Here is an 18,449-nt window from a genome sequence, read left to right as displayed (position 1 = left end):
CACTACTTTAACCTCGTTGACGTCAAAGGTAAAAATGTACATTTTGTCCACGTCCTGTGTGAGCAACTCAAACCCACTCAAACCCACCTTTTACTGGTAACTAGTTACTTTTGTAGTGGAGTAACTAGGTAGGTAACTAAGTTACTTTTTTTGGAGAAGTAACTGGTAACTATAATTACTTTTTTTAAAGTAACGTGTCCAACACTGGTGAACACCAACGCCAGGGAGGCTGTACAAAAATTTTATTTTTACCAAAACGCAAAGTTAAAAGGCACCTATTATGCTTTTGCACTTTTCTGATCTATAAAGGTAGTTAGAATGTAGTATTCTCGTGTTAAACGATGCCAGAGTTTCAGATAATGAGGTTTGCATTTGGAAGTGAGCCCTGAGAGAAGTTTGGGATGGCTCTGAATGCTCGGTTTCAGAGGTTTTTTTCCCCCCTAACATCCCATATAAGGAAGCCTGGTTCATTGTGACGTCACAGTGAGCCGAACGTCCTTATACGGGCATGCCTGGGTGAAGGTGTTAGCTGTACAAGGTGCTTTGAATACAGTAAATTAAAACAGGCCGTGTTGGAAATCCAAGAAAATACAGCTGGAATATGTGCAGATTCTACAAGATCTAGAAAGCTTTCTGTGCTGATTATAGTTTGTAGCTTCTCTATAGGACTCCACATCTTAATACAAAGGGCTGAAAAACAGTGGTTAACTTATGTTTGCACTTGAATGGCAGGTAAGCCTGTAGAAACAAGCATATTAATATCTGAAGGAGTGATTATGTGGAAGTGATTCCTACTTCACTACATCTTGGTTGCTGTCTAAAGAAGACCATGCATCAGCCGGTGGCTGTCCGTTGGTCACTCTCTGGCCACCTCAGTGGCCACCCCCACAATTTAGACAATGCTGCTCCGCCGTTTCCTCGTGGACGCATTTCACTGCAGCACACAACTTACTGTGGGAAGTCGCTGTCAATAAAACTGCATCTTGCATCAACTGCAAGCTAGAGGTACGTTTTCCATGATTACTTTGGTCGGTTCCGGTCAAGTTTTCTCACTATGTTGACTTTCACTTCACTTCTGAAGTGATTCATCCATAGCTAATCTTCATAAAATATTAATTAATTACTAATTATGGGGGAAAAAGGTGGAGTGCTCCCTCCGGGTTGGGAATGAGGTCCTGCTCCAGGTGGAGGAGTTTAAGTATCTTGGGGTCTTGTTCACGAGTGAGGGAAAGTGGGAGCGTGAGGTCGACAGACGGATCGGTGCAGCTTCGGCAGTAATGCGGTCGCTGTACCGGACCGTCGTGGTGAAAAGAGAGCTGAGCCGGAGGGCAAAGCTCTCAAATTAGCGGTCGATCTACGTTCCCACCCTCACCTATGGTCATGAGCTTTGGGTCTTGACCGAAAGAATGAGATGGCGGATACAGGCGGCTGAAATGAGTTTCCTCTGTAGGGTAGCTGGACTCACCCTAAGAGATAGGGTGAGGAGCTCAGTAATCCGGGAGGGGCTCAGAGTAGAGCCGCTTCTCCTCCACATTGAGAGGAGTCAGTTGAGGTGTCTCGGGCATCTAGTCCGGATGCCTCCCAGACGCCTCCCTGGTGAGGTGTTCCGGGCATGCCCAGTCGGGAAAAGGCTCCGGGGCAGACCTAGGACACGCTGGAGGGATTATGTCTCACAGCTGGCCTGGGAATGCCTTGGTGTCCTCCTGGTGGAGGTGGCCGGGGACCGGGAAGTCTGGCTTCCCTACTGAGACTACTGCCCCCGCGACCCGGACAAGCAGAGGTAAATGGATGGATGGATAATTATGGGGGGTAACCAATGAGGTTGATCAGGGCTCTCCACATTTTTGCTTTCCTCAAACTACTCACCATACTTATTTTGGTGTGGACCAGGCAGGAAACTGAGAAGACATCCAGGCAGTAGCAAACAGTCATCGAAGGTAAACTTCGGATTCGTAGCGAATTGAGCTAAAAAAATAAAAAAAGAAACACAATGTTTAAAAGTCCTTGTTCTCACCATGAAACTGTCCAATGCCTTCCTTACCTGACTCTTTCCTTGTTTCTCCAGCGTAATCATCTTCACGCCGTCCTCCACTTGACTGGAATAAGTAGGAACCATGACAACATGGTGACCGCATTGGACGGCTTTGTAGCTGCAATGTGCATATCGTGCATGGATAGTACGTACCGGCCCACCAACGCCACGGAGCCACATTCGAGGGTTAGTTCAAAGTCAAGGATAGCAACATTTGGCCAAAAGCAGACCATGGACAGGAATCCCGGCTCCCAAAGGCTCAGGACTTCCTGGAACATCACCAAGTAATGCAAAGTGATTATTAAAGCTAAAAAAAATAATTTTGCATGTCAACAAGAAGCGAAAATTCACCTCTGTGTCGAGAATGTACACACGATTTTCCATCACCACCATCTTCTTTACACCTTTAAAGTGGGAATGAACATTTTAATCTCACTTGTAGGTACTCATTCAATGTAGTTTGCTTTCACACACTATGGAGGTGCAGGATTAGGCACAGTACACTTATTTATTTAGAAAAAATTCAGTTATTATTTATTTGAAATATATGTTACACTTTATTCATGTTCTATTATATATATTTTTAAAAATTACATTTTTAAAATTTATTTAAAAATGACTTCTAGTGGTTAGCACGCAGACCTCACAGCTAAGAGACCAGGGTTCAATTCCACCCTCGGCCATCTCTGTGTGGAGTTTGCATGTTTTCCCCGTGCATGTGTGGGTTTTCTCCGGGTACTCCGGTTTCCTCCCACATTCCAAAAACATGCTAGGTTAATTGGCCACTCCAAATTGTCCATAGGTATGAATGTGAGTGTGAATGGTTGTTTGTCTATATGTGCCCTGTGATTGGCTGGCCACCAGTCCAGGGTGTACCCCGCCTCTCGCCCAAAGACAGCTGGGATAGGCTCCAGCACCCCAGCGACCCTCGTGAGGAAAAGCGGTAGAAAATGAATGAATGACTTTTTTCAATAAATATATTACAAAATAACACTTTTTAGAGCTCTTTTTATAATACAGTGGTTATCATATTGTCGGAATCTCATACCAGCCCATGCCTAGCTCTGATACATTGGTGTCAAACACCTGGCCAGCGGGACCATTTTAAATTCACCACATTGCGGACCTCAAAAAAAATGCTCGGGGCTAATTAGCGAGCCCAGCAGTTTTCATAATGTCATAACCCAAGTTATTATCCTTACCTGCTATGAAAGTGTTATCCACTGACTGAGTGAGACACATCTTGGACTGACGAGGGTCCATCATCCAGTGGGTGATGACATAATCGCCGTGCCCCTGTAGTTCATTTCATAATTTCAGTTATACACATAATACTTCATATATTTTATATATATGCACGATGAGTCAAAGTTTTCTTGATAGGAAATATGTAGGTGTAAAAAGGCACTGACCCCGATCAGCAAATGGAGTTCATTGCTCAGACTGAACGTGACTGCCGTGCTACAGCCTTGGTTGTGGTGTTCCTCAGTGGAGCAGAAGTCCATCTTGATGACGCTCTGAAGCTGCATCAAGAAAAAGTACCCTAAATTGTTTTTGAATGAACTCTGAACAATGAATTCATCAGCGCTATTAATGCTACCTGTCGCCGTATTGTACCTTTTACTGGGGGCCCTACGAAATCCGTTTTACCACCAGTCCAGGGTGCACCCCGCCTCTCACCCAGCTGGGATAAGCTCCATGATGCCCCGCGACTTTAGTGAGATTAACCTCTCGCTTTTATTTCACTCACTTGCATCGTAAAAACGTTTGCATTAACAAGTAGTAATACACAACACCCATACACCCTGAGCCACACAAGCATGCTCTGCTAAACTAAGCTAACCCAGCTAGCTTCTGTTCATGTGCCGCAAGTGTTTGAGGTTGCCGTTTCCATGTTTAGTCCGAGAGGGGGCGGGTTAATGTTTGTGATGAGATTCCGCCGCGATTGAGCGGTCCCCTCACAAACATTCCTTCTCCTCACAATGACAGCATTTCATGCACAATTTCTGCGATATTCCACGTTTAACGGTTGATTCCTTTAACACGGATCTCATGGGGCCCTGAATATACTTTTTCATGACCATATGATCCCTGTGATTGGCTGGTGACCAGTCCAGGGTGTACCCCGCCTCTCGCCCGAAGACAGCTGGGATAGGCTCCAGCACCCCCCGCGACCCTTGTGAGGAAAAAGTGGTAGAAAATGAATGAATGAATGAATGACCATATGATTGAAGAAAGCTACGTTCCCATTTTCCCATGCACTCCAAATCATCGTTAAACTTGACTTCTACACCACTATGTACATCTGTGTAATACTTGCTTTTATATTCAGTATAGTTACTCCAGACGCCATTCACTGTGCAATATCTGATCAACCTCCATGTGCAATATTAAGGGCTCTAAATGCAATATACTAAGTTCTATGTGAAGTATTTCCATAATGCCTCATATTAACTCTCTAACAAGATGTCAGTGTATAGACTGGTCATATATCTCATCTCGTTTCATATTATCTACATACTGTATTGTATATAACTCTGGGAAAAACTGTTGATTTTGTTAATACTTGGATTGTTTATATTGTTTATTTTTCTATATTGTGTATTTTGTACTGCTTAACTGACTCTGTACTCTTGCTGCTGTGCAATACAAATTTCCCCACTGAGGGACAAATAAAGGCATATCTTAATCTTAATTATTAAAGCATTTCAAGTATGTTTTTGTACTTACGTCTTTTAAAGTGGCAATATCCATATTTTCAATGGCTGGGACAGAAAGAAAAAAAAGGTTGATAAAAAATGTGCTCTTGTTATAATAAACACTGTCGTATACCTGTTTTGATCTTTGCCAAATGAAGGTTTGGAATGTGGAAAAAGCCATCCTCCGTGATGAGGAACACATGGTACGATCCTGTATGAAAAGAAAAGTCACACTTTGCACACCATGGAGTAGAAAGTCATCAGCGAGACATTCATGCACCTTGCGAATCCTTGTCGGCCTCTATGATGAGAGAACGATATGTTTTGTTACCCCCGGTGCTGGCTTTCACTACCAAAGCCTGCAATCACAATGTATATAAGTTAGAGTGACAAACAATAAATGGATTTCTATGCAAGTGGCCTGCCCTAAATAAAGGCATGCAGTACTTTGGTGAAGAGGATTTTCTTGTGTGGAACAAAGATCAAATGAAGGTTTCCATTTCTTTCGCACACCAGCACAAACTGTCCTTCCAGGCACACATCGATGGCGTCAACATCGCTTTCTGGAGACACACACACACACAAATAATAATAATATAAATTAAAATGTGATATCAATGCAAAGTGAATATCAAGATGGCATGAAAATGACAATTCATCTCGTACCAAAGTGAAGCAGCAGCAGGATTGTCTGATAGCTCTGGTCGAAGAGGACGACCGTCTTGTCGGCGACGAGAATACTCCAGTTTGAGCCGTTTATACAGTAAAGCTGGGGGGCCGACTGCACCTGCAAGGAAAGTCAGCTTTATTCACCGGAAATGGCAACACCACACAAAATTGATAGAAGAAGAATCCCACATTTGTTTAAATGCAGGCTATTGCAATATGTTCTGAGTTCAGCTTAGATTACAGTCATGGTTTGATTATGGGTTAAAACTAACCTAAACTGAGCATTTTCAAGCGTAGAATTAGCTAAATGAGCTCAAAGGTGACGTTTCCTTGTTCCTCAGTGCCATGCCATGTCTCCCTATGTGTGTGATTGTGTGATTGTGTGTGGGTCTAGTACGGAGGGTGGGAAGGAGGGGCTTTCTTTTGTTTCTTTGTTTTTTTTCCTTTTAATTGTGGTAATTGTTTTAATTCTGTAAAGCACTTTGTGTTGCATGTCTTTGCAGGAAAAGTGCTATACAAATAAAGTTGATTTGATTTGATTTGATTTAAAATACAAATATTCTATACTGGGGGCGGCACGGCGATCTAGTGGTTAGCGCGCAGACCTCACAGCTAGAAGACCAGGTTCAATTCCACCCTCGGCCATCTCTGTGTGGAGTTTGCATGTTCTCCCCGTGCATGCGTGGGTTTTCTCCGGGTACTCCGGTTTCCTCCCACATTCCAAAAACATGCTAGGTTAATTGGCGACTCCAAATTGTCCATAGGTGTGAATGTGAGTGTGAATGGTTGTTAGTCTATATGTGCCCTGTGATTGGCCGGCGACCAGTCCAGGGTGTACCCCGCCTCTCGCCCAAAGACAGCTGGGATAGGCTCCAGCACCCCCGCGACCCTCGTGAGGAAAAGCGGTAGAAAATGAATGAATGAATGAATGAATGAGGAATATTCTACACTGGTCACTAGGCTTCAATTATGTTCCGGTACTTTTTGGTAGGGCACACATACATCTGTCTTGATCGCCAGAATAATAATCATAATAATAACTTTGCGTCCTCCACACATCACACATTTATTGCAACAAACACCAGCAGACGTCTTATTTATGTTTTAAATGGCTGATTTTCTCTGATTATGTCTAATATACTGGGCAATATGAGTGTAAATGTGACTATAGGGATGCTACTCCATGTCTAGAGGGCTCTAATAATGTTACTGTACTGTAACTATTAATGTAACTGTATTTATGAGGCCGTAAACAGGTTTTCTGTTCTCTGACTATGAAAAAATATGATTCATAAATAAGGAATCCTTTTTTTATCGGGGGGGGGGTGATTTAAGCATACTGGCCTATAAAAAGATTATAATTCATACTTATAAATATATTACTTCATAATATTTTTATATGTGTGTCTGGGAAAGATTTTTTTTTTGAATGTGACACTCTATTAAAGGTATTTTATGGTTTATAAACAGTGGAGTAATATAAACGTATGTAAAATATCATTAATGCAGTACTTGATATGTACATTACAGACAGAAGTAGTAGTTTTGGGGAAGCTGTCATTCGGTTCTAACATGATATTGGATTTTAAGGACGTCTTTTTTTAGCACACATAACGTAGAAGTATAAAGGTGACAGGTGAAATGAAGAGGTTTGTTAACAACGTCCATGTAGTGCTTACCTCGGCTGAGGAGGAGATCCTGACCAGAGTGTCCACTTGGTACAAGCTGCTGCCATTTTCCTCCAATGAAACACTGCCGAAGCGGACACTGTTTGTATCCTCGTTGGTCAAAAGTTCGATGTCGTTCCACATCACCGCTATTTACAAGCTCAGATACATAAACCCCGATAAACTATCACCATTGTTTGACAACACACAGTGGAGTTACAGTAACTGGATCATTACTAACATGTCGTCCAACACTATACTTAGCAATGAAAGTCAGATTTTAGCGGGAATTTGAAACCGCATTGTTCCTGAATACGATATGTCAGGCACAGCTTCCGTCAGAATACGAGTAAACTTCTCGATTGGCAGGGGATGCCTGATATTAAACTCCAAAACCCCGCACACAAAATTTCTATCAAGAATTACCTCTATCATTACCAATTAATGTGGCTGGGCTAATTTTTAATAATTGTGAAAGGCAGGACTCTCGCTGTTGCCTAACAGTTTTAAATCAGGGTAGAGTTTGCATTAAAAAGCACAGGCTGGCCCAACAGCAGTGCTCAGGCGTAGCCGTAAACAGAGCTCATCACAGAGTAAGAATGGTTATGGCATGTCTACTTTGCTTTCGGTCGCTTAAACATACGCAGTTATTACATCTACATATTATATAACATCTAATCACATTGACACAAATAGTCAAATACATGTACTCGGATCTTGACAATATTTGTGCTTCTGCGACAAAGCTGACTAACCACTTAGAAATGTTCATGTCGCCTTGTATAATAACAAAATCAGTACACAAAATATTACATGTAGAACTTTTCACCTGAGCCTGACAATTAAACAGTGAATGCTGGGACGAAATGTAATAAAACTACCTGTTCATCTCTGTTTATTTTATGAATGCGCATCAGCATCGGGTATTAGATAGGTAGCATTGAGGTTGCCAGGTCGGCTCTATTTCAGTCAATTTGGTGGTGTAATAAATAGTAAGTAAGTATTACCTTAGATAAGTGTTAATATGTTAAGTGTTAATGTATTCTTCTATTTAATGAACTAGTTTGTTCGATATTATTTATGCTCTGCTTTTGTAATAAAAAAAGATTCACCATTTGGGTGTGGATATCGAGTGAAATTTGGCAACTCTGCTCAACGTAACGTCCATGTATCTAGCGAGCGGCTTAGCATCTACTTGATTTGAGGCAGTCTGACGACGACGCATGATACAAAGAGCTCTCCAAGATTATGTCTGTAAGTATAAATGAAACAATAACTGCAGTGCAGCCTGACGAGGCATTGTTGCAACTACTGTGTTATGTGTTGTTGTTGCATCTAAAATGGCGAATATGCAAAGATTTTAGCCGTTGGAGGCCTCGCGCGGACGCGATAGCTTGTAGCTTTAGCTATATGATTCATCCGCCACGCATTTGTAGCTTTAATTCATATGTTTATGGTAGGCATTTTTATGTTGTTTGGATGACCGTTAAAATCGACACTGACTAAGATAAATGTGGTGTAATTTGTTTCGGCTAACAAGAAACACACATCTTGTTAGCTACAAACATGCTAGCTAGGAAACGGTTACTTTGCAAAATGTATACATCAGCAAGTATAAACACGTAAACTAGTGTAGCAGAACCGGTATTTCAGTCCTGGGTCTGTACTTTCGCTAAGCTTCTCATATATTTATATGTGAATCTCGTTCAATGGCTAAAATGTAAAACACAAGCCATGTTTGATGCACAATGAGCTTCTGAATAACAGGAGCGTTCTGCTGTTTTTAGGATCTACTGCAAAACTGCTAGCTAAAGATCAACCATCCAAGTTTTTAAGGTCCTCCTGCAAAAATGTGAGTCAACGATTTTTTACCTACAAAAACACAAGACAAAGATCGTCCATGTGACAGGAGCACTCTGCTGTTTTTAGGGAACTACTGCCAAAACATGAATCATAAATCCTTTGTATAACATGCCCTGCTGTTTTTAAGATCCGACTACAAAACGCAAGTCACAGGTCTTCTACACGAACGCCAGTCCAAGATCCTCTATGCGCATGACAGAAGCATTCTGCTGTTTTTAGGGCCCAATTGTCAAGATGCTTGTCAAAGATTCTCTCTATCACAGGAGGGTGCCTCAGTAGTCATATAGCTCCTTTCTATGATGAGTGCTTTTCCGTTTTTATTGACCTCCTGCAGAAACGCGGGTCATAACTCCTCTATTTGACGGGAGAGCTGCTGTTTTTAAGGACCTACTGCAATTACCAAAGATCCTCTATATGACAGGAGTGCTCATCAGTAGTCACAGATACTCTGTTTGGCTACTGCAAAACCGCAAGTCAAAGATCCTCTGTATGACAGGAGTGGTCAGGTGTTTTCTGAGCCTCCTGGAACAGGCGCAGTGTGTTTTTTTTTTTTTTTTTTTAGGACCTACTGCAAACATACCGGTCAAAGATCCTCTACTTTCTCTCAGGTTTTGAATTGAACATGTACTAGCAGTAGGAGTATTGCAGCAAAATAGACAAAGTCCTTTGACTGGATCTAGTCGAGTGTTGTATTTCATTGAATCCTAGCCTGTGATCTTCGCTGATTTGCTGCCGACTTCTGGTGCTACATATTTCAGGAAAGTGACCACTCTGTAGACCATCCCAGATCAGACTCGTCAACCCAACACAGAAAAAGGCCCAACATGGACTCCTCCAGATCTCCCAGAAGCTCCAAACACCGCCATTCTCGCTCACGGTCACGATCCAGGGACAGAAAACGTAAGCAACAGCAGCACACTTGTTGTTTTTCCTTTGTCCTCCTACAAGAATCCTTTCTTCATCTGCTTTGGTTTTTGCTTTCAGGGAACAGGAAGCACAGACGCAGTCGCAGCAGGAGCAAAGAGGTGATTAATCAGCTGCTTCATTTCTATGATTTAGAAGCACATTACTGTGATTATGAAGCTCATCAGTCATAGCTCTAGCTAGTTAGCAAACCAAGGTGAGTATTGTCAGTCAGTAAAAAGGGAATAGATGAGCGTGGGTTGAACATGAAGCAACCTTGGATATGTCATTATTTGCAACCATAGTCTGTGGTGACGATGAGATATCTATATATACATATATATATATATTTGTAACATTCTGTGTGTAGATCACATGATAACATTTCTACAATAAATCATACTCAGCGTGCTAAAGCACGAAGAGACTGAACAGAGGACCCTGCTGACATAGCAAAATAATATGTCTACCACGGGGACAGGTAACTATCTGCTATTCAAACACACTTTACTTTATTTTTCCTGACACTTTTGGTACAAAGAATGCAATTTACTTTTGCATCTGTTGCAGCGACAAATCAAGCGCTCATTGAATCCAAACAGATTTTTTTTTCCTGTCATTATAATGCAGATTTAACTGATGTTTTATTATGTGCGACATCTTCCTCGTGTCACCTTTTTGCGACCCGTAACAGCATAAACATGCAGAAAGGCCTCATTTTTGTAGAGTGACATGAGACTCTGCATTCCTTTTAATCCAGATGTGTCCAAAAGTTTTCCTTGCATACATTTTGAGATGGTAAAATCAATTGAAGTCAACTATCACTACCTGAACAACACATTGGCATCGTAACTTGGAGTACATGCCCACTGTAAATGTAAATGGACACTGTACCTGTGTCACATGATTAATATAGACTTAACAATACGGTGAGGTGCACCTCCCCGATCAAAGATTGTTTCCCAAATGTGCGAGCAATGGATGTGAAATGAAAATGCTTTTTCATCTTGTCACATTTGTTTGCATACCTCCTGCTGTGCAAGCCATGGTACTAACTCTCTTTGTTGCGCTATTTTCCTGAAAGAGACAACTTCTTCTTAAAACAGGCACGAAAGAGGGACTCGGAGAAGCCGTCCAAGTCTCACAAGCAGACGGATGAGCACCATCACCACCACCAACACGAGAGACTCGCAGCCGAGGACGGAGACGAGCGGTCCAAACGCAAGGACAGGAGGTCCCCCCGAGGGCGCAGCTCTTCCCGATCGCACTCACGAGACAGGTCGGCAAGGCCTATAAGATGTGACCTTTTCCTGTTAACTCACATCGCCTGTGCAGAGCAGGCATAGCGTCTGTTAAGCTGATGCCGTAACCCTGATAAACTTGTCAGCTTAGGTGTGGACCTGAGTCAGACTTGATGAATTTGGAGTCGACAATATCATCAAGACTTGTAACTCGGCTTAGGTTGGAGACTTTAGTCTGATGACTTGCACGCGACACACTGGAATCACAATTTTGATGACTCTGGGTTTGACGGTATCATCAATTGTAAATAACTTTGACTGTAGTGTGACTTGGACCCGACTCACAATTTTGATGACTTTTTGGACTTGACAATATTAAAGACTTGCAATTTGACTTTGACATCAATGACTGGAGACTTGAGTCTGACTTTCATCTGACTTGGATTCGAGTCACAATTTTGATGACTTTGGACTCGAAAATATTAAAGATTTGCAACTCGACTTGGACTCTGACATCACTGACTGTAGTGTGACTTGGACTCGAGTCAAAATTTTGATGACTTTTTGGACTTGCCCTTTTTAAAGACTTGCAATTTGAGTTTGACATCAATGACTGGAGACTTCAGTCTGACTTTCATCTGACTTGGATTTGAGTCACAATTTTGATGACTTTTTTGACTTGACCTTTTTAAAGACTTGCAATTTGAGTTTGACATCAATGACTGGAGACTTCAGTCAGACTTTCATCTGACTTGAATTCGAGTCACAATTTTGATTACTTTTTGGACTTGACAATATTAAAGACTTGCAATTTGACATCAATGACTGGAGACTTGAGTCGGACTTTCATCTGACTTGGATTCGAGTCACAATTTTGATGACTTTTTGGACTTGACAATATCAAAGTCTTGCAATTTGACTTTGACATCAATGACTGGAGACTTGAGTCCGACTTTCATCTGACTTGGATTCGAGTCACAATTTTGATGACTTTGGACTCGAAAATATCAAAGATTTGCAACTCAACTTGGACTCTGACATCACTGACTGTAGTGTGACTTGGACTCGAGTCACAATTTTGATGACTTTTTTGACTTGACAATATTAAAGACTTGCAATTTGACTTTGACATCAATGACTGGAGACTTGAGTCTGACTTTCATCTGACTTTGATTTGAGTCACAATTTTGATGACTTTTGACTCGAAAATATCAAAGATTTGCAACTCGACTTGGACTCTGGCATCACTGACTGTAGACTTGACTCTGACTTTTGTCTGACTTGGACTCAAGTTACAAATTTGATGACTTGGATCGACTTTAAAACATCATCCAAGGCTTCCAACTCGACTGACATCAGTGGCTGAAGACTTAAATCGGTCATACTAAGTCTGAGGAGTCACAATTTTGATGACTGGAGTCGACAATATCATCAAAGACTTGCAACTTGACTGGACACTTGTCTCAAACAATGTGAGTTTGGACTTGAATCAACTTGTCTTGACCTGCATGTCTTCATTTGAGGCTTGACTTGAGATTAAAGACTTGAAACTTAGAAAACACTGACTTGCTCCCACCTTTTGCTTTGTCAGTAATTCCCCGGTCTGTTTCGTTCAGGCGTCATCACAGCCGAAGCAGGGACAAGCGCCGATCGCGATCACACAGCCGGGACAAGAAGCGGAGGCCTCGCTCACGCTCGCGCTCAAGGTCCAAACACCGGCATCACAGCAGAAGTCGCAGCAAGAGCAGGTGTGCATCTTGTTCTGTCGAGACTGGCGTGCCGACGTACAGCCCAATGCATCTAACGTAAGCATTCCACTCACACCAGGGAGCGAAAGAAAAAGATAGAAAAGGCGCGCAGGAGAAGTCGCAGCACGACTCCTAATCCGCCTGTCTTCCGGGGCCGTAACACGGCGATGGACGCACAGGAGGCCCTTGCCAGAAGGTAAGCTCTCGCCTTCATTTTTAATGACTGAAATGATGAAAGCAGGTTAGCATGATATTATGTTAAACTACGGGGACTCGAGACGTTGCTAGCTCGCCTCAAATATATTACTTAAACCCAAAATTGACCACTTCCACACGGAATGGGAGGATAACCTTCTTTGACTCTTATCATATCGGACATGCAAGGGCTGGACGATATGGACCAAAACTAATATCCCGATATATTTAGGTTGAATATATATTTATATATATATATATATATATATACACACACACACACACATTTTTTTTCTACAAAGTGAGTTTGGAAAAAAGTCAAAGCCAAATATGCATGCAAAGTTTTATTAAAATGTAAACAATCTTATAGAATAGTCGCTGAAATAAAATAGTATACTATATTATCTGCAGGGCTTCCATCTCACGTTCCCCATGGCAACAGATGGTAAACATGGTTGATACCGTCTTTTATACAGCAACCTTTAGACCAGGGGTCTCAAACTCTATTTATTTGGGGGCCACTGGAGCTAGGGCCTGGGTGAGACTGGGCCACATCAGGTTTTCCAAAAAAAAACGCATTTATTAAAAACAGAAAAATGAATAAACTTTGCTTTGGTGCCGATTTTCTACAATAAAAGCTCTGATAAAACATTCCACTGTTCTCAAATATCTTAATTTTTATTTTTCTACACAAAATAAGATGAAAAATAAATAAACAAATCAAGAATAAAGAAAATCAATCAGTAAGAAATAAATAAATATTATAATAACAATAAAATGGCAAATAACAAAACTTAAGAAACCACATATAGTTGGTGGGTAGACAAATTATTTTTTTCAGATTAAAATGAACAAAGCATTATTAGAGCCCTGTAGACATGACAAAACACGACTATAGTCACATTTATACTCTTCTTTTTTTTTTTTTTTTTTTTAATTTACAACATATTGCGCAACTGGGTCTTGAGACACATGTGAACTCGTAAACTAGAGAGCTAGCGACCTAAACGGTAGCCTTCAAGTTATTTCCTTTAAACTTAAATAGCCAAAAACTTACCACTTCCACACGGATAGGGAGGATAACTATTAAGTTATTTAACCTTTAACATGAACATTAATCAAACGTAATATTTTTTTCTGGGTACATGATACCATACAGCATCCATATCAAACTTGCGCAGGCCGCACTAACATTAAACTTTCATATCAAGGCGGGGGCCTCAAACTAGTGTCCTGCGGGGCACATTTGGCCCACGGCCGCATGTTTGAGACCCCTGCTTTTAGACCTTAGTCTTTTTCGCACCCCCGTTATGCAGCCTCTCTAATATATCCACGGGGATCTACGATCGCTACGCGTAGCAAAAGGCTGCTCCCGATTGTAGACAATGGAGCAAACTACAAACGTAACAAGATGAACATGTCCATATGTCCATAGCTGCGGATGAGGTTGATTTGCTTCTATTTCCAGGTTAGAACGAGCCAAGAAACTCCAGGAGCAGAAGGAGAAGGACCTGTTAGAAAAACGACAACAGGAGATTGTTGCAGGTGAGGGGATCGCCAAAGTCCTTCCTTGTTTTGGTTTTGTTTAGTTTTTTTCAAACTGAAGTGCATTTTCATCCCCAGGGGCCACCCCGACCGCTTGTGCTGCCGCGGCAGCCACTGCCACCTCAGCGAGCCCCGCCCTCAATGTAGCAGCCCTGTTGGCCTCCGGGACGCAGGTGACGCCGCAGATCGCCATGGCGGCCCAGATGGCGGCGCTTCAAGCCAAAACGCTGTCCGAGACCGGCATCGCCGTTCCCAGCTTCTATAACCCGTCCGCTGTCAACCCGTCCAAGTTTGCAGAGCAGGAAAAAAAGAGGAAAATGTTATGGCAGGGAAAGAAGGAAGGGGTAAGTGTTGTTTTTCACTTCTGCGCCCCATTCCAATAAAGGCTATTGGCTATGAAGTGATGCTATTACTCAAACAGGACATACTAGTCACCAACAGTACGTGTGGTCTTGGAACCTGGGTATAGTTTGACCCATGATAGTCATCATACAGCGAGGCTCCGCTTGCTCAATCAAGCGTTCAAACCCAGGGAGGGAAAAAAAACACGACTGACATTGCTCCGACTCCTTGCTAAAGACGCTAGCATGCGCTGTCGTTGTGAAAACTCCATAGTAAAGTTGTTTGAGGGGCAGCACGGCGGTCAAGTGGTTAGCGCGCAGACCTCACAGCTAGGAGACCAGGGTTCAATTCCACCCACGGGCATCTCTGTGTGGAGTTTGCATGTTCTCCCGTGCATGCGTGGGTTTTCTCCGGGTACTCCGGTTTCCTCCCACATTCCAAAAACATGCTAGGTTAATTGGCGTGTCCAATCATAGAAGATATGATAGATATAATCATAGAAAATAAGACATTAAAGACTAAATAAAATCCTGGTGGTGTGTTCAGTGTTTCACGGACACGTTGACAGGAAGTGAAGTCAGGAAATGAGAATAGAGTTTTAGCTGGAGTATGGCCACAATGTTGTTGTTATTATGATGATGGCTATTATTATGTTGTTAATGTGCCTATTGGGAGTTTTGGAACTATGGAAAAAAAATAATAAAGGTCTGGTGCATGTCACTAGTGACACCTAGTGGCCAGTGGAGACTACAGCTCATCAACATCTTATATTGCCTAAAGCTGTATTTGGGTTTTAGTTCATTTCCAACATTTTTAGGCTAAGAATACATAACATTTGCTTAAATATACATTTTCTGTATGAATAGGCCGTAGACAACCACAATTTCTATCTTTGAAAGAGAAACTGAAATCCGATATTTCCATATAATCCATTTGTTATCCAGTTCAAGACACTCCCTAGTTTAAGTTAATGTGATTTTATTATTGTTTTTCTTACTCAATTTGTGTTTGATGACCGTGTCTGTAATTTTCCAGGACAAGTCACAGACGGCAGAGTTGTGGGAGAAGCTGAACTTTGGAAACAAGGACCAAAATGTTAAATTTCGCAAATTAATGGGGATTAAAGTAAGTATTTTTCATGGATTCAGGTGGTGCCGTGTTAAAAGTAGGTTCCAGTCTCTGTCGGGCTATCTGCAGACTCTATATTGTAGTGTGAATGGTTGTTTGGTTATTTGTGTTCCGTCAATGACGAGCAACCGGTCCAGGCCTTTTGCCCCAGCTCATCGGTGACGCTAATGTGGAGGAGTGCTGTAGAAGATGGGTGGATGTTGAAAGCTTTCTCATAAGTCCCACCTTCTGTCCCGACAGGGTGAAGATGACGGCGAAGCGTCCAAACCACTTAACGACGAAGGTCTTAAGACGCTCCAGAAGCAAGAGGAGATGTTTCGGAACCTTGACGTCCAGTACGAGATGGCTCGATCTCAGACTCACACCCAGCGAGGAATGGGCCTGGGCTTTTCCTCCGCATTTTCCCGCGGAATGGATTCCATCTAGCACCCTCATGGATGGACACCATACAGGACTTCCAGCTCATGGCTATAGGCTTTTCAGCTTGCATGGATAATTTATTCATAGAGGACCGTGTGTGTGTTGGGGGGGGGAGGTGTATATAACAAGAAGCTGAGCTCATCCCAGCATCCATGCAGTGTTCCGTCACTTTCAAATGGATGATAGCTCTTTCTTTAAATCCTGTGGTAGTTTTTTTTAAAAACTGTGATTGGTTCAGTTACATGCATATACAATGTGAACACTGTTTTCATCTGTTTTGCTAAAGGGTACTAAAAGAAATCCCATACAAGTACACTTTTTATTTCTTCATTTGGGGAAACGACACTCCACACTAGGGATTCCGTGGGGGGGGGGTAGTTATGACAATTCCAAATAAGGACATCCACATACACTGTTTCCGCCACATGAGAGAAAACTGTCATAAACATGACTTTTTAACTTGACTTTTTTTTTTTTAAATCATAATTATGACTTCCTATCTCATGACTGAATATATTTTCACTTTCTCTCATTCTGCTGGTGGCCAGCCAATTTACCACTTGGTAAAATAATCCATTGCCACCAGGACATAGCGGTTGCCCCGCTCCGTGGTCGGGAATGGGCCCAGGATGTCGACTGCCACCCGCTCCATGGGTGCCCCCACCTGGTATTGCTGCAAAGGGGCATGTGAGCACTGGGTTGGGCCCTTCTGTGCCGTGCATTGGTCGCAGCGGTGCACATGGAACTCTACGTCCTGACGACACCCTGGCCAGTAGGATCGGGAACGGAGGTGGTGTAGGGTCTTGGTGATGCCGAAGTGACCAGCACCAATCAAGCTGTGGACGAGCTGGAGCACTTTCATCCTCATGTTACGGGGCACCAGGAGTTGGAGAACATTGCGGGTGTCCGTCGGATCCTTCCACCGGCGGTAGAGAAGCTGATCATGGCTGACAAGGCTAGGCCACTGTGAGGGGCGAGGGCGTCCTCTTTGCCCATAAGCACCTCTTGGGGGGCCCGCCGCCGTTGTAGCCAAGGGCTCTCGTTCTTGCAGACGCTGGCAATGTTGACACTCTCGGCAGGGCCATTGGGACAGGGCATCGGCATTGTCGTGTTGGCGTCCCGGCCGATGGTAGATCTGGAAGACCTGCAATGTCTCCATCCACCTAGCTAGCTGCCCTTCAGGCTCCCGGAAGTTAAGGAGCCAGGTGAGCGAGGCGTGGTCTGTGCACAGGAGGAACTTCTGCCCGTATAGGTAGGGCCGAAACCGTCCGAGGGCCAGAACAGCCAGGAGTTCTCATCGTGTGACACAGTAGTTGCGTTCGGGGAGGCTGAAAGCATGGCTGTAGTAGACGATGACTTGCTCCCCTTTTTCTCCTTCCTGGGATAGCACAGCTCCCACGCCCACATTGCTGGCGTCAGTGTCCACTATGAATGGCCGCTGGAGGTCAGAGTAGGCCAACACCGGGGCCTCACTCAATGACTTGAGTCGGGCAAATGCACAGCCGCAATGCCTCAAACCAAAAATTAGGAAAAAATTATTTAATGAATATCAATTAAATATACTCCCATATTCTGTTACACAAGCTAGCAACATAACCAGCTAGGTGGCATAAAACCATAATGAAGCTAGCCACATCACATAATACATGGCATTTATGGACAAGAAAACATTCAGTATTTTATATATACTGTATATTTTATCTTACACTTTGTAGATTAATCATGTGGTTATTATAATTTTTTTGTAGTACATAATCATTTCCAAGTGCCAAAACAGATCAGCATTCAATGCATCACACATGAAGATCCAGCCGCCTGTAATTCTATCCAAGGCCAGCAGGTGGTTTCGTGTGCACATGAAGCTTCAGAAATGAATCCATTCTCGAACCAGTTGACTGAAATGGTTCGAAACCTCATGGGGCTTCATCTTCAACGCCATCACGACGTTAGGTTAATTGTCCATAGGTATGAATGTGAGTGTGAATGGTTGTTTGTCT

The 18,449-nt window shown here is 42.7% G+C and overlaps 2 protein-coding genes across 3 annotated transcripts in view; one reads left to right on the top strand and one right to left on the bottom strand.

The window, feature by feature from the left end:
- kntc1 (kinetochore associated 1) overlaps positions 1–7,338 on the bottom strand; it is a 49,814-nt gene extending 42,476 nt beyond the window's left edge. Inside the window, exons 1-12 of the mRNA XM_078789515.1 lie at positions 7,080–7,338; positions 5,398–5,518; positions 5,179–5,294; positions 5,012–5,090; positions 4,865–4,942; positions 4,763–4,797; positions 3,445–3,555; positions 3,235–3,328; positions 2,384–2,436; positions 2,186–2,301; positions 2,042–2,096; positions 1,867–1,965 (exon numbers count right to left, since the gene is read on the bottom strand). Coding sequence (XP_078645641.1) covers positions 1,867–1,965; positions 2,042–2,096; positions 2,186–2,301; positions 2,384–2,436; positions 3,235–3,328; positions 3,445–3,555; positions 4,763–4,797; positions 4,865–4,942; positions 5,012–5,090; positions 5,179–5,294; positions 5,398–5,518; positions 7,080–7,211 — 1,089 coding nt within the window. The 5' untranslated portion in view covers positions 7,212–7,338. The remainder of the gene's footprint in view (positions 1–1,866; positions 1,966–2,041; positions 2,097–2,185; positions 2,302–2,383; positions 2,437–3,234; positions 3,329–3,444; positions 3,556–4,762; positions 4,798–4,864; positions 4,943–5,011; positions 5,091–5,178; positions 5,295–5,397; positions 5,519–7,079) is intronic.
- An 847-nt stretch (positions 7,339–8,185) lies between these two features.
- rsrc2 (arginine/serine-rich coiled-coil 2) lies at positions 8,186–16,782 on the top strand. 2 transcript variants are annotated; one of them, XM_058069586.2, is made up of 11 exons: positions 8,193–8,321; positions 8,855–8,919; positions 9,689–9,830; positions 9,915–9,955; positions 10,940–11,112; positions 12,691–12,822; positions 12,902–13,018; positions 14,486–14,562; positions 14,641–14,906; positions 15,940–16,029; positions 16,273–16,781. In XM_058069586.2, the coding sequence occupies exons 3-11, from the start codon at positions 9,755–9,757 to the stop codon at positions 16,456–16,458; spliced, it is 1,158 nt and encodes a 385-aa protein (XP_057925569.2). In that variant the 5' UTR covers positions 8,193–8,321; positions 8,855–8,919; positions 9,689–9,754; the 3' UTR covers positions 16,459–16,781. The 2 variants fall into 2 exon arrangements, with proteins under 2 accessions (XP_057925568.2, XP_057925569.2); XM_058069585.2 differs by lacking the exon at positions 8,855–8,919 and having other exon boundaries at positions 8,186–8,321; positions 16,273–16,782.
- The last annotated feature ends 1,667 nt before the right edge of the window (positions 16,783–18,449 follow it).

Source organism: Doryrhamphus excisus, linkage group LG3 (assembly GCF_037039965.1).
Source record: "Doryrhamphus excisus strain RoL-2023G ecotype Guam linkage group LG3, RoL_Dexc_Guam_v1.1, whole genome shotgun sequence".
Taxonomy (NCBI): domain Eukaryota; kingdom Metazoa; phylum Chordata; class Actinopteri; order Syngnathiformes; family Syngnathidae; genus Doryrhamphus; species Doryrhamphus excisus.
This window is presented reverse-complemented; position numbering and strand designations above follow the sequence as displayed.